Here is a 15,717-nt window from a genome sequence, read left to right as displayed (position 1 = left end):
TGTATCCTTTGGACCCCCTTTCTCCAAACTTTCTCAGGCCTCCTGACCTCTGTTTTCTCTTTCTTGCTTCCCTGGTTCTGTCACCAACTTGTTCTTCTCCTTGGACTCTTCCTTCGCTCACTGTTCATTGCCTCCTTTTTCTGACTCCTGTGCAGTTTAAGGGCCTGTCTGGGCAGTCCCTCCCCATCTTTCCTTTCTCGTCGCTCTCTCTCCTGGCAGGTACACATATGAAATCGCCCCCGTGTTTGTGCTCATGGAAGAGGAGGTGCTGAGGAAACTGCGGGCCCTGGTGGGCTGGAGCTCTGGGGATGGAATCTTCTGCCCTGGTTTGTGAGAATGAGGGGGACCTTTCTTTGCCCTTTTTATGGGTTCCTCCTTCTGCACCGTTCTCTTGCTCTAAGCATCTGGCAGGGAGGGATGATTCCTCTTTGATTCCTCTCCAGCTGGACCCAGGCCAGACCAGGGAGGAGGCTGTCTCGTCCCTTCCTGCTCATGTTTGTCACTATTCCCTGGGATCACTGGTCTAGTTCCTGCTGTCTCTGGATGGGTGCTGTCTCTTGGGGGCAGCCCCGGGTGTGGAGGGGTGTGGTCAAGAGGATCTGATCCTGGATCCATTCTGAGATGGCATAATCCTGGGAATTGTGGCCTCGGAGCCAGTCATACCTGCTGCTTTGATGAGCTCTTCTGGTGGAAAGGGAAGGGGAGGCAAGCTCCAGTCTTGACCCAGTGCTCCTTCCTCTTGCCACCGCCCCCTCCCTATGACAGGTGGCTCCATCTCCAACATGTATGCTGTAAATCTGGCCCGCTATCAGCGCTACCCGGATTGCAAGCAGAGGGGCCTCCGCACACTGCCGCCCCTGGCACTATTCACATCGAAGGAGGTGGGGAAGAGGCACAGGCCCAACCCTGGGCTCCTGATTCTAATCTCCAGCCAGCTAAGTAGAGACCTTCCAGGTCTTCTCCCTGCCCTCCCCACATCCTGCAAGGCCAGCCTGCCCCCAGGCGGATGTGCTTCCTTCCAGTCAAGGAGGCCAGTAACTACTCCTGTTCACATTGCCTTCTGTTTGGGGGCAGAGGAGGGGCCGTGAGTACAGTGGACACAGTCCATACTCTTCCTACTCAAGAGTGTGGTCTGTGGACCAGCAGCATTGGTATGACCTGGGGCTTGTTAGAAATGCAGAATCTGACTGGGCGCGGTGACTCACGCCTATAATCCCAGCACTTGAGAGGCTGAGGTGGGCGGATTGCCTGAGCTCAGGAGTTTGATACCACCCTGGGAAACGTGGTGAAACCCCTTCTCTACTAAAATACAAAAAATTAGCTAGGCATAGTGGTGGGCACCTGGATTCCCAGCTGCTTAGGAGGCTGAGGCATGAGAATTTCTTGAGCCTGGGAGGTGGAGGTTGCAGTGAGCTGAGATGGCACGACTGCACTCCAGCCTGGGCAACAGAGGGAAACTCTGTCTAAAAAAAAAAAAAAGAAATGCAGAATCTCGGGCCTCACCCCAGACCTCAGACCTCGTGGACCTGAACTTGCATTTTAACCAGACATCCAGGCGATTCGTATGCATGCTAACATTTGAGAAGCCCTTGTCTACAGGATCCCATCTGTTGGAGCTCACACTTGACTTTTACCTTCTCTCCCCTCCCCCATCAAGTTGTGCTAACCTGCCCTCTGCCTTCCCCCGCAGTGTCACTACTCCATCCAGAAGGGAGCTGCGTTTCTGGGACTTGGCACCGACAGTGTCCGAGTAGTCAAGGCTGATGAGAGGTGAAGGTCCTTCTGCCCACATGGCTGTGACCCAGCTTGGCACAGAGTACCTTCCTGCTGCCAGAATGCTCTGGCATCGGGCCCTTTACCGCTGGTGGACCTCTCTCCCCTCGCTGTTCAGTAGAATTGCTGTTCCGGTCTACCAGAGCCTGCCAGCGTCCCCCACCTCTGCCCTGAGATCTGTTTCAACCCCTGAGGGAAAAACTAGCACTGTCATCTCTGCATTGCTAACCCCACCTTACCCTGCCTTCAACAGAGAACCTGTCCCTGCTGTACCCTCTGCATTTTCTTTTTCAGAGGGAAAATGGTCCCCGAGGATCTGGAGAGGCAGATTGGTATGGCTGAGGCTGAGGTGAGTAAGTGAGGCTCGCTGGGGTGATGGAGCCTCCAACCTTCTTGGAGGGTTATTGGGGCTCTCCCTGCTCAAGGCACCCTTCATCCCTCTCATCTTCATGCCCATCTCCCCTGTGGGCTGAAGTGACTGTGGGGAACCTGGGGGTGAGGACACTACATTGCTTTCTGGGGCTCTGCCCAGACACCTATGCCGGGTTGGATTCTGAGAGGCAGGACTGAGTGAGAGCGAGTCCCAGGCAGCACCACAGGGAGGGTGCTGGGGGCCTGCACTGTAGTGTGGAAGGTTCCTGTGGGCTGCAAGGGTCTGTGCAGGGAGAGGCTGAGGAGGGGAGAGGCACTGGTGAAGGCTGTGAGTAGTGGGGATGAGGGGACATTAGCACACTCCTCCACTTTGAGGGGTATGTAACTGCTACAGCCACCTTGGAGGGCATTTTGGCACCATCTGTACAATTTTATTTATTTTTATTTTTTAATAGTTTTTGAGACAGAGTCTCACTCAGTCACCCAGGTTGGAGTGCAGTGGTGTGATTTCAAAAATAATAAATAAATAAATATAAATGTAAATTTTTTTTTTTTTTTTTTTTGAGATGGAGTTTCACTCCTGTTGCCCAGGCAGGAGTGCAATGGTGCAATCTCAGCACACCGCAACCTCCACCTCCCAGGTTCAAGCGATTCTCCTGCCTCAGCCTCCCAGGTAGCTGGGATTACAGGCATGTGCCACCATGCCTGGCTAATTTTGTATTTTTAGTAGAGACGGGGTTTCTCCATGTTGGTCAGGCTGGTCTCAAACTCCTGACCTCAGGTGATCTGCCTGCCTCAGCCTCCCAAAGTGTTGGGATTACAGGTGTGAGCCACTGTACCCGGCCATTTTTTTTTTTTCTTTTTTGAGACAGAGTCTCACTCTGTCACCCTGGCTGGAGTACAATGGCACAATCTTGGCTCACTGCAACTTTTACCTCCTGGGTTCGAGTGATTCTCATGCCTCAGCCTCCCGAGTAGCTGGGATTATAGGCGTGCATCAATATGTCTGGCTAATTTTTGTATTTTTAGTAGAGATGGGGTTCAATGCCATGCTGGTCTTGAACTCCTGACCTCAGGTGATCCACCTGCCTCGGCCTCCCAAAGTGCTGGGATTACAGGCGTGAACCACCATGCCTGGCCACAAATGTTTAAAAAAAACATTTAAATGTCCATTAGTAGATAAAATAAATTATGGTATATCTATGTGTCTTAGTTCCATCCCCTGTAAAATGGACAGAATATAGAACTTGCCACATAGGGTTATTGTAAGGATTGAATGAATCAGTATATGTAAAGCACTTAGAATATTGCCTGGCACATAGATGCACTGTATAAATACAAGCTACTGGTATTGTTGTTATTATTATTTATTACTATTATTAGAGTACTGGGTAGCCATTTAAAATAATAGATGAGACTATATATACTAACATGAAAGTATCTCCACTGTATATAGTAAATATATATTGCAAATTGCAGTATAGAATGGACATTATGAGCCAGGTGCGGTGGCTCACGTCTATAATCCCAGCACTTTGGGAGGCTGAGGCAGGCAGATCACAAGGTCAGGAGATCGAGACCACCCTGGCTAACATGGTGAAACCCTGTCTCTACTAAAAATACAAAAAATTAGCCAGGCGTGGTGGCAGGCGCCTGTAGTGCCAGCTACTCGGGAGGCTGAGGCAGGAGAATGGTGTGAACCTGGGAGGTGGATCTTGCAGTGAGCTGAGATCACGCCACTGCACTCCAGCCTGGGTGACAGAGCGAGACTCCGTCTCAAAAAAAAAAAAAGAATGGACATTATGAGCCCATTTTTGTTATTTATAACAGTATATATTTATTGATATGTGGATGTTACCTCTGAGTAGCAGTAAGGGCCGCAATTAGAGTAGTGATGTTTCTCTTTTTATTATAGAAACTTTTTTGGTAATAGTTTTATTGATATATAATTCACATAACATATAATTCACCTAACATGTAATTCACCCACTGAAAGGGTACTATTTAGTGGTTTAGCATATTTGCAGAGTTGTGCAAACATCATCACAATCAGTATTAGAACATTTATCTCCCCCAAAAGAAACCTCATACCCTTTAGCCATCGGTCTCTAATTCTCCCAGAACTCCCGGTTCTAGGCAACCAGTAACCTAGTTAGTCTCTCTATATTTGCCAGTTCTGAATTCTGGAATCATATTATACGTGCCTTTTGTGATGAGCTTTTTTTACATAGCATAATGTCTTCAAGGTTCATCCAAGCTGTAGCGTGTATCGGCACTTCCCTTCTTTTATGGCCAAATCATGTTCCATTAAATGGACATACCACATTTACTTATCCATTCATCAGTTGATGGACATTTGGGTTGTTTCCACTTTGGGACTCTTATGAATAATACTGTTATGAACATTTGTGTACAGATTTTTGTGTGAAAATATGTTTTCATTTATCTTGGTTATATACCTAGGAGTGAAACTGCTGGGTCATATGGTAACTCTGTATCTAACCTTTTGAGAAACTGCCAGACTGTTTTCCAAAGTGGCTGCACCAGTTTGCAATCCCACCAGCAGTGTATGAGGGTTCCAGTTGCTCTACATACTCACCAGCACTTGTCATATCTTTTTTTATTATACCATTTAGTGGGTGTGAAGTGGGATCTCATTGTGTTTTGATTTGATTTTCCCTGATGACTAATGATATTAAGCATCTTGTCATGTACTTATTGGCCATTTGTATATCTTCTTTGGAAAACTGTCTATTCAGATCCTTCACCCATTTTGTTTTTCATAGAACTTTTATTCCAGTAAGGAAGACTGATATTCATAAATATATGTAAAAAAAAATATATATATATGTGCTATGAAGGTGAGATACATTGTGCTCTTTGAGCATAGAATACAGGAGAATTGACCTAATCAGGAGGTGAAGGAGTCAGGGAAGGCTTCCCTCAGAAGGGATGGTTGAGCTGAGACTGGAAGGGAGAAAGGAAATAAACTAGGTGGTACCCCTTTGGGTAGACAAGAAGATTCTGTGTGTGTGCAGAGGCCATGGGATATTTCTGGAATTGAAGATATGGGGCTGGAGCAGCTTCCCCCCTTTGCCTGGACTGTTTCCACCCCACCTATAGCCTTCCTCATCCATAGGTACTTGCTTGGGGCTGGTGCTGCCATCCACCCCCACTCTCCTAGTCATCAAGTGGGCATTTGGAAGTGTGTGGAACTGTTTTATTTTGCTTTGTGTTGTGACACTAGCCAGTGGACATTACTGTGTTTATTGAGAGGGAAACAGGGATCCTAAACATTTTTGCAATGTACAGGGATAGCTCTATATGAACAAGAACTGACTCACCCAACATGCCAGAAGGGTCTCTGTTGAGAATCTGCTGCCAGTTCTACTTGTTTTTTTGTGTGTGTAACATAAAATTTACCATCTTAACCATTTTTACATGTACAGTTCAGTAGTGTTAAATACATTCACATTGTTGTGCAACCAGTCTCCAGAACTCTTTTCATCTTGTTTTTTGTTTTGTTTTGTTTGAGACAGAGTATCACTGTGTCCCCCAGGCTAGAGGGCAGTGGCACAATCTCAGCTCACTGCAGCCTCTGCCTCCTGGGTTCAAGCGATTCTTGTGCCTCAGCCTCCTGAGTAGCTGGGATTACAGGCCCCCTGCCACCAAACCTGGCTAGTTTTTGTATTTTTAGTAGAGACGGGATTTTGCCATGTTGGCCAGACTGGTCTCGAACTCCTGGCCTCAAGTGATCTGCCCACCTTGGTCTCTCAAAGTGCTGGCATTACAGTCATGAACCACTGCATCCAGCAGAACTCTTCATTTTGTAAAACTGAAACTCCATACTCATCAAACAACAACTCATTACCCCCTCTTCCAGCCCCTGGCAGCCACCATTCTGTCTCCATGACTTTGACTACTCTAAGTACTTATATAAGTGGAATCATATGGTATTTGTCTTTTTCTTTTCTTTTCTTTTTTCTTGAGACAGAGTTTCGCTTTTGTAGCTCAGGCTGGAATGCAATGGCGCCAGCTTGGCTCACTGCAACCTCCGTCTCCTGGGTTCAAGCAATTCTCCTGCCTCAGCCTCCCAAGTAGCTGGGGTTACAGGTGCGCACCGCCACATCCAGCTAATTTTTTGTATTTTTAGCAGAGACAGGGTTTCACCATGTTTTGGCCAGGCTGGTCTCGAACTCCCGACCTTGTAATCTGCCTGCCTCGGTCTCCCAAAGTGCTGAGATTACAGGCGTGAGCCACCGTGCCTGGTGGTATTTGTCTTTTTCAGTTGGCTTATTTCACTTAGCAGAATGTCCTCAAAGTTCATCCACGTTGTAGCATGTGAGAATTTTCTTCCTTTTTAAGGCTGAATAATATTTCATTGTACATATATGCCATATTTTGCTTATCCATTTATCTGTTTGAGTTGTTGTTTGGAATCTCTTCAAGACCGTGCTTTCAGTATTTTGGGTGTGTACTCAGAAGTGGAATTGCTGGAGCATATGGTAATTCTATTGAATTGTTTTGACGAACTGCCATACTGTTTTCTATAGTGGCCGAACCAGTTTACATTCCCGCAGTGCACAAGGGTTCTAATTTCTTCACATCCTTGTCAACGCTTGTTATTTTCTTCTTCTTCTTTTTTTTTTTTTTTTTTTTTTTGAGATGGAGTCTTGCTCTGTCGCCCAGGCTGGAGTGCAGTGGTGCGATCTCGGCTCACTGCAAGCTCTGCCTCCTGGGTTCACACCATTCTCCTGCCTCAGCCTCCCGAGTAGCTGGGACTACAGGCGCCTGCCACCAGGCCTGGCTAATTTTTTTTTGTAGTTTTGGTGGAGACGGAGTGTCACGTCTTTGGTAGAGACGGGGTGTTAGCCAGGATGGTCTTTATCTCCCGACCTTGTGATCCGCCTGCCTTGGCCTCCCAAAGTGCTGGGATTACAGGTGTGAGCCACCGCGCCCGGCCAGTGCTTGTTATTTTCTGCTTTGTTTTGTTTTTTTGAGACAGGGTCTTGCTCTGTCACCCAGGCTGGAGTGCAGTGGTGCGATCATGGTTCACTGCAGCCTCAACCTCCTGGGCTCAAGTGATTCTCCCACCTCAGCCTCCCAAGGAGCTGGGACCACAGGTGCACACTGCGACATGTGGCCAATTTTAAAAATTATTTTTGGTAGAGACACATTTCTACCAAAATTCCTTTTCGCTGTGTCACCCAGGCTGGTCTCAAACTCCTAGGCTCAAGCCATCCTCCCACCTCAGCCTGTTACAGTACTAGGATTACAGGCGTGAGCCACTGCATCCCGCCATTTTCTGTTACTTTGATAGTAGTTATCCTAAATGGGTATGAAGTGGTAACTCATTGTAGTTTTGATTTGCATTTCCCTAATGATTAGTGATGTTGAGCATCTTTTCATGTGCTTATTAGCCATTTATATATCTTTATTGAAAAAATGTCTAGTCAGATCCTTTGCCCATTAAAAAAATTACGTTGTCTTTTTGTTACTGAGTTCTTCATATATTCTAGATGTAAGTCCCTTATCAGATATGTGATATTCAGATATGTTCTTCCCACTCTCTAGGTTGATTTTTCACTTTTCTGAAACTTTTATTTTAGATTCAGTAAGGACATGTGCAGGTTTGTTCTAAGGGTATATTGTGTGATTCTGAGGTTTGAAGCACGATTGAACCCATCACCCAGGTAGTGAGCATAGTACCCAATAGGTATGTTTTCAACTTTTTCTCCCCTCTCTCCCACTTCTTACAGTCCCCAGTGTCTTTTATTCCCATCTTTCTGTCCATGTGGACTCAGTATTTAGCTCCCACTTACGAGAACATGTGGTATTTGGTTTTCTGTTTCTGTGTTAACTCACTTAGGATACTGGCCTCCAGCTGCACCCACGTTGCTGCAACGGACATGATTTCATTCTTTTTTTATGGCTGCATAATACTTCATGGTTTGTATATGCCACATTTAAAAAAATCTAATCCACTGTTGGTGGGCACCTAGGTTGATTCCATGTCTTTGCTGTTGGACTTTTCACTTTTTTGATAGTGTCCTTTGAAGTACAAAAGTTTTAAATTTTGAAGTCCAATTTATCTACTTTTTCTTTGGTTGCTTCTGCTTTTGGTGTTATATCTAACCTAACCCAAGCTCACAAAGATTTACTCCTATATTTTCTTCTAAGAGTTTTATAGTTTGAGCCCTGAGATTTAGGCCTATGATCCAATATGAGTTAATTTGAGGGTGTGATATGAGAAAGGCATTCAAACTGCATTGTTTGCATGTGGATAGCCAGTTGTTCCAGCACCATTTGTTGAAAAGACAATTCTTTCTTCAATAAATTGTCTTGGCATCCTTGTTGTAAATCAGTTGACTGTAAATGTGAGGATTTATTTCTGAGTTCTCAGTTCTGTTCCACTGATCTACATGTCTATCCTGTAGACTACATTGTCTTGATTCAACTGTAGCTTTGTAGTATGTTTTGAAATCAGGAAGTGTGAGTCCTCCAACTTTGTCTTTTTTCAAGATTGTTTTTGGCTAGTCTGGGTTTCATGAATTTCCATATGAATTTAAGATCAGCTTGTCCATTTCTGCAAAGAGGGCAACTGGGATTTTGATAGGAGTTGTGCTCATTCATCAACATGAAACATCTTTCCATTTATTTAGGTCTTTAATTTCTTTTTTTTTTTTTTTTTTTTTTTTTTTTTTTGAGACGGAGTCTCACTCTGTCACCCAGGCTGGAGTGCAGTGGCGCGATCTCGGCTCACTGCAAGCTCCGCCTCCCGGGTTCCCGCCATTCTCCCGCCTCAGCCTCCGAGTAGCTGGGACTACAGGCGCCCGCCACCGCGCCCGGCTAGTTTTTTGTATTTTTAGTAGAGACAGGGTTTCACCATGTTAGCCAGGATGGTCGCGATCTCCTGACCTCGTGATCCACCCGCCTCGGCCTCCCAAAGTGCTGGGATTACAGGCTTGAGCCACCGCGCCCGGCCACTAGGTCTTTAATTTCTTTCCACAGTGTTTTGTAGTTTTCAGAGTATATGCTTTATACTTCTATTGTTAAATCAATTCTTAAGTATTTTATTCTTTTTGGTGTTTTTGTAAATGAAATTGTTTTCTTAATTTCATTTTTAGATTGTTCATTGCTAATGTGTATAGAGATACAATTGATTTTTGTATATTCTGTCTTTTGGAAGAGTTTATGATCTGTTACCAATTTTTGTTAAATGTTCGATGGAATTTATCAGCAAAGCCATCTGGACCTGGGCGTTTCTTTTCTTTTTAACTTAAAAAAAATTGAGACAGGGTCTTGCTCTGTTGCTGAGACTGGAGTGCAGTGGCACGATCAGGGCTCACTGCAGCCTTGACCACCTGGGCTTAAGTGATCCTCCCACCTCAGCCTCCCAGGTAGCTGGGACTATAGGAGTGCACCACTATACACCTATTTTTTTTCTTTTTTTTTTTTTGAGATGGAGTTTCGCTCTTGTTGCCCAGGCTGGAGTGCCGCAATCTCAGCTCACAGCAACCGCCACCTCCTGGGTTCAAGTGATTCTCCTGCCTCAGCCTCCCAAGTAGCTGGGATTACAGGCATGTGCCACCACGCCCAGCTAATTTTGTATTTTTAGTAGAGACGGGGTTTCTCCATGTTGGTCAGGCTGGTCTTGAACTCCAGACCTCAGGTGATCCGCCTGCCTTGGCCTCCCAAAGTGCTGGGATTACAGGCGTGAGCCACCACACCCAGACTTTTTTTTTTTTTTTTCTTTTGTAGAGGTGAGGTCTCACTAGGTTGCCCAGGCTGGTCTTGAACTCCTGGGCTCAAGCAATGCTCCTGCCTTGGCCTCCCAAAGTGCTGGGATTATAGGCATGAGCTACCACATCAAGCTGTGGTAGTCTTAAAAATTACTAATTCAATTTCTGCATAAACTTTTGTACTAAGCCGGGCGCGGTGGCTCACGCCTGTAATCCCAGCACTTTGGGAGGCCGAGACGGGTGGATCACGAGGTCAGGAGATCGAGACCATCCTGGCTAACACGGTGAAACCCCGTCTCTACTAAAAAGTACAAAAAACTAGCCGGGCGAGGTGGCGAACACCTGTAGTCCCAGCTACTTGGGAGGCTGAGGCGGGAGAATGGCGTGAACCCGGGAGGCGGAGCTTGCAGTGAGCCGAGATCCGGCCACTGCACTCCAGCCTGGGCGACAGAGCGAGACTCCGTCTCAAAAAAAAAAAAAAACAAAAAAAAAAAAAAACTTTTGTACTATTCAAATTTATTTATTTATTTGTTTGTTTGTTTGTTTAGAGACAGAGTCTCACTTTGTTACCCAGGCTGGAGTGCAATGGCACAATCTCGGCTCACTGCAACCTCTGCTGCCCGGGTTCAAGTGATTCTCCTGCCTCAGCCTCCTGAGTAGCTGGGATTACAGGCACCTGCCACTGCGCCTGGCTAATTTTTGTAGTTTTAGTAGAGATGTTGGCCAGGCTGGTCTTAAACTCCTGACCTCATGATCCACCTGCCTCAGCCTCCCAAAGCTCTGGGATTACAGGTGTGAACCACCGCGCCCAGCCTATTTATTTAAGACAGAATCGTGATCTTTTGCCCAAGCTGGAGTACAATGGCGCGATCTTGGCTCAGTGCAACCTCTGCCTCCCGGGTTCAAGCGATTCTCATGCCTCTGCCTCGGCTTCCACCTCCCAAAGTGCTGGGATTACAGGCCTGAGCTACTGTGCCTGGCCTGTTTGTTTATATTTTTTGAGACAGAGTTTCATTCTGTTGCCCAGGCTGGAGTGCAGTGGCACAATCATAGCTCACTGTAACCTCAAACTTCTGGGCTGAAGCAATCCTGCCATCTCAGCCTCCTGAGTAGCTGGGACTATAGGTATGCGCCACTACACTTGACTAATTAAAAAAAAATTTTTTTTTTAGAGGTGGGGTCTTGCTGTGTTGCCCAGGCTGGTCTTGAACTTCTGGCCTCAGGCAATCCTGCCTTGGCCTCCCAAAGTGTCGAGATTATAGGTGTGAGCCACTATGCCTTTTTCAGTAGCATTGGATCTGCCAGTAAAACATTCAAGTTTTTTGAGAGTATGAGCTTTGGAAATAAAAACCTAGGTTCAAAGTCCATCTCTGGAGCTTCTGCTTGGATCTTTGAATCTCAGTGTCCCTGACTGCACATTAAAAAGGACAGTAACACATTGTTGTGAGGTTGAAATGGGCCATTTTAGGCATGCAAAGAGCTTAGAGCTGGGCCCAGCACCAGGCTCTGAGTTGCTTTTGAGATGACTTTACATCTTTCTCCCTCTACATTTTGGCAACAGGGTGCTGTGCCGTTCCTGGTCAGTGCCACCTCTGGCACCACTGTGCTAGGGGCCTTTGACCCCCTGGAGGCAATTGCTGATGTGTGCCAGCGTCATGGGCTCTGGCTGCATGTGGATGTGAGTGGGACTTGGGCTTGGGGGTGCGGTGGGGTGGGCTGAGCCAAGGCCAAGGCCCACGTTGTTCCTCCTGCTCCACAGGCTGCCTGGGGTGGGAGCGTCCTGCTGTCACAGACACACAGGCATCTCCTGGATGGGATCCAGAGGTGCATACAGTCCCCTTCTTCCCAAATCCCACCCTTCAAACCATTGGTCCAGAGAATCATCATGGACTAGGGAGTTTAACATGGCTGGGGAAGGAGGCTGAGGGGAGGGGGACTGGAGAGGATTGATTGGAGCTGGGAGGTCAGACATGGCAATTCTTCCTGATGCCGGGGTGAGGGTGAGACCAAAGCACCTTTACTGGGGTCCTGGAAAAGGAGGAGGGGCTCTGGTTGGGCAGCTGGAGGAGGAGCCACTGACCTGCCTTTGCTCCACCCCATCCAGGGCTGACTCTGTGGCCTGGAATCCCCACAAGCTCCTCGCCGCAGGCCTGCAATGCTCTGCACTTCTTCTCCAGGATACCTCGGTGGGTCTGCCCCTGCCCCTGCACCAGCCCCACCTGTCTCTGGAGCTCTGCCTTCTCTATCCTACCTTAGATAAAGTTCAGGCCTTTCTCTATTCTCCTTACCATCCCTTCTGAAGCTGCATATCTGCTACCATCCTATCCTGTATTAGGCTCCTTCACTCCCCCAGGGTCCTGTTTTCAAAGGGAAAAGGTTCCAGTTTGAAGTTGGAGTCAGAGGTATCCTGGAGTTTCTAGCTTGAAGTTGCCATCAGAGTTTAGGAAGAACCCTGGGTACTGAGAGGAAACCCAAAGAAGGTTGGAGCCAGCAGGCAGCCATCCCAGCAGTGCCGCCTGGTTCCAGGGAAAGAAAAGGGTATCCTGAGCTAAGACCCCCACAGTGCAGCCCTGGAGGAAAGCCTCGGTGGAGAGGGTAGGGTCTGACAATCTCCTCACCCCTACACAGAACCTGCTCAAGCGCTGCCATGGGTCCCAGGCCAGCTACCTTTTCCAGCAGGACAAGTTCTACGATGTGGCTCTGGACACGGGAGACAAGGTAGTGCAGTGTGGCCGCCGTGTGGACTGTCTGAAGCTGTGGCTCATGTGGAAGGCACAGGGCGATCAAGGGCTGGAACGGCGCATCGACCAGGCCTTTGCCCTTGCCCGGTAGGCGGGTGGAGTGGGGGTGTGTGGGGGGTCGTCCCTGTTCCCCTCTCCTGGGTCACTGCCCCTTCCCCTTTCCTGCTCCCCGGGATTATTTTTCTCTCGGTCTCTCTGTGGCTCATTCTAAGTAGGCCTCTTTTGTCTCTGGATCTCTGCTTTTCCTCCCCGCATATGGTTTCTCACTGTTCACAGGTACCTGGTAGAGGAAATAAAGAAGCGGGAAGGGTTGGAGCTAGTCATGGAGGTAGGACCCCCTTCTCTTTTGTGGCACCTGCCCCCGCCCAGCTCTTTTGCAGCTCCCTAACCCCAACTAAAGCCCTAGTGGAGGAAAAAGGGCAGGGAGAGGGAAAACGGTCCCCGTTCCTCAGCATACACCTTCCTCTTTGTCATTCCTCTCAGCCTGAGTTCGTCAATGTGTGTTTCTGGTTCGTACCCCCCAGCCTGCGAGGGAAGCAGGACAGTCCAGATTACCACGAGAGGCTGTCCAAGGTAGGCGTGCTCTGCCGCTCTGCTTTCCCCTTAGGGACCTGATGCGCTTCTGCCCCCTGCTGGCTGGGAGTGGCATGGCAGGTCCCCTTGCTGGTCTCTTGCTCTGAGGCACGGACGCTGTCTTTTGGGTAGGGGTAGGGTTGGGGATGGGGAGGAAGGTATGTTTCTGGTAAGTAAGAAGAAGCGAGGGGTGTTACAGGAGAAGTCAGAGAAGTTACCAGTGTGCAGTACACAGAGCCCTGTGCTGGCAATTGGGCTGGGAACTCAGGCCCAGGACAGATATGAGGCAGAAAGATCATGGAAGAGCTTTATCACCCGTGCTGGGGACAGAGCAACCCGGGAAGGCCAGTCTAGAAGTGCCACCTGGAGGCAAGGAGCTGTGTTATATCCTGGTCCCTAAAGATAGAGTAGTACTAGGTGCTGCAGATGATCCCAAAGGACAAATGTTCTTGCCCTGATGGAGTTGTTATTATAAAACAAGAGTTACTATTTGGAAGCAATGTGTTCAAGGCAATTTTGTAAATTACTTGCTAGATCACAGGGCACAGATTAATATTATCAAAAATATTACAGGAATTAAGAGAGGGGAGAAGAAGGTGTTGACTAAGCCTTAGATGACCAAGGCTTGAAGTTAGACTAAAGCAGTGTTAGGAATCAAGAGAAAGTCAAGATTTGGCAGAAAATGGCCCACATGACAGATTTGTTGGAGATGGGAGAAATGGGGAGAAAAGCAGAAGATAGAGAAGGCCAAGCAGGTTAGATATGACAGAAAAGGTAAACTGAGGCCAAGGTCAAGGTCTGACCAATGTATGCTACCCCTAGAAGGTGGCTGGGTGGGAGGGGAAAGCACCTCTGAAAGCCTGGCAGGACAAGAAGCCAGCCTACCTGTCAGCCGACCCCAGGCTGCAACTGGAATCTCTCTCTACCCTCCCACAGGTGGCCCCCGTGCTCAAGGAGCGCATGGTGAAGGAGGGCTCCATGATGATTGGCTACCAGCCCCACGGAACCCGGGGTAACTTCTTCCGTGTGGTTGTGGCCAACCCTGCGCTGACCTGTGCTGATATGGACTTCCTCCTCAACGAGCTGGAGCGACTAGGCCAGGACCTGTGAGCCTTCTCCTTGCTGCCAGCCTTGATACCACCCCTCACCCGCAGAGTCGCTGCATTTCCTCCCTGTGCTCTCAAGAACAGCCTTTGAGGCCGGGCACGGTGGCTCATGCCTGTAATCCCAGCATTTTGGGAGGCCGAGGCGGGTGGATCACTTGAGGTCAGGAGTTCGAGACCAGCCTGGCCAATAAGGTGAAACCCTGTCTCTACTAAATATACAAAAATTAGCCGAGCATGATGGCATTCGCCTGTCATCCCAGCTACTCGGGAGGCTGAGGCAGAATTGCTTGAACCCAGGAGGCAGAGGTTGCAGTGAGCCGAGATCGCACCCCTGCACTCCAGGCTGGGCAACAGAACGAGACTCTGTCTCAAAAAAAAAAAAAAAAGAAAAGAAAAAAGAACAGCCTTTCTAGGCCACAGTGATCTGCACAATGTTTATATGCTTTGACCTACTAACTCCTTCTCCTAACTAAATATTTGATTTTAGGAGAGTGTTTAAATAAATTATAGTATGTCTGTATGATGGAATGTCATTTTGCCATTAAAATTATGTTTACAAAGATAATTTTTATTGACATAAAAATAACTTTAATGTAATTTATGTTGAAAAAGCTGAATATAAGACTTTATATACAGTAATATTTGAGCTATGTTCAAAAATACATAGGAAAAGACTGATAAAATGAAATATGGCAAAATGTTAATAGTTTTCCCTGGAATAGGGTAATAGGCAATTTTAAAACAGACTCCTTTAAAAAAACAAAAGAAAAAACTAGCCGGGCGAGGTGGCGGGCGCCTGTAGTCCCAGCTACTGGGGAGGCTGAGGCCGGAGAATGGCGTGAACCCGGGAGGCGGAGCTTGCAGTGAGCTGAGATCCGGCCACTGCACTCCAGCCTGGGCTACAGAGCGAGACTCCGTCTCAAAAAAAAAAAAAAATTAAAAATTAAAAATTAAAAATAAAAAAAATAAAAAAACAAAAGAAAAAAGCATAGACTCCTTTATATGTTTTGAGCTCCCTCCCTTTTATTATGTAATCAATATGCATTACTTTTGTAATGGGAAAATAATAAAGTTAAAATTTCAAGTGCATTCTTTTGGTATGTTTTTGAAATTTATGAACATTCAACCAGCCAAGCACGGTGGCTCACGTCTGTAATCCCAGCACTTTGGGAGGCCGAGGCATGAAACCCTGTCTCTACTAAAAATACAGAAATTAGCCAGGCATGATGGCGGGTGCCTGTAATCCCAGCTACTTGGAAGGCTGAGGTGGGAGAATTGCTTGAACCCAGGAAATGGAGGTTACAGTGAGCTGAGATCACGCCATTGCACCGTAGCCTGGGCAACAGAGCAAGACTGTCTCAAAAAACGAAGCACAACAAAACATTCAATCAAATAATGGAGAACTTTATT

The 15,717-nt window shown here is 47.3% G+C and overlaps 2 protein-coding genes across 7 annotated transcripts in view; both read left to right on the top strand.

Annotated features, from left to right (window-relative positions):
* The window catches only part of CSAD (cysteine sulfinic acid decarboxylase), a 32,380-nt gene extending 17,385 nt beyond the window's left edge, over positions 1-14,995 (top strand). For all 6 annotated transcript variants that reach the window (XM_050748892.1, XM_050748887.1, XM_050748888.1 and 3 more), the window contains 11 exons: positions 220-326; positions 766-881; positions 1,691-1,770; positions 2,068-2,122; positions 11,449-11,565; positions 11,647-11,711; positions 11,992-12,073; positions 12,516-12,715; positions 12,905-12,956; positions 13,112-13,201; positions 14,138-14,995. In XM_050748892.1, coding sequence (XP_050604849.1) covers positions 220-326; positions 766-881; positions 1,691-1,770; positions 2,068-2,122; positions 11,449-11,565; positions 11,647-11,711; positions 11,992-12,073; positions 12,516-12,715; positions 12,905-12,956; positions 13,112-13,201; positions 14,138-14,311 — 1,138 coding nt within the window. In that variant the 3' untranslated portion in view covers positions 14,312-14,995. The remainder of the gene's footprint in view (positions 1-219; positions 327-765; positions 882-1,690; positions 1,771-2,067; positions 2,123-11,448; positions 11,566-11,646; positions 11,712-11,991; positions 12,074-12,515; positions 12,716-12,904; positions 12,957-13,111; positions 13,202-14,137) is intronic.
* The window catches only part of SPRYD3 (SPRY domain containing 3), a 99,264-nt gene continuing 83,888 nt past the window's right edge, over positions 342-15,717 (top strand). Inside the window, exon 1 of the mRNA XM_050748941.1 lies at positions 342-345. The gene's annotated coding sequence lies outside the window, so the exon portion shown is untranslated. The remainder of the gene's footprint in view (positions 346-15,717) is intronic.

The sequence above is a fragment of the Macaca thibetana genome, chromosome 11, assembly GCF_024542745.1.
Source record: "Macaca thibetana thibetana isolate TM-01 chromosome 11, ASM2454274v1, whole genome shotgun sequence".
Classification (NCBI taxonomy): domain Eukaryota; kingdom Metazoa; phylum Chordata; class Mammalia; order Primates; family Cercopithecidae; genus Macaca; species Macaca thibetana.
This window is presented reverse-complemented; position numbering and strand designations above follow the sequence as displayed.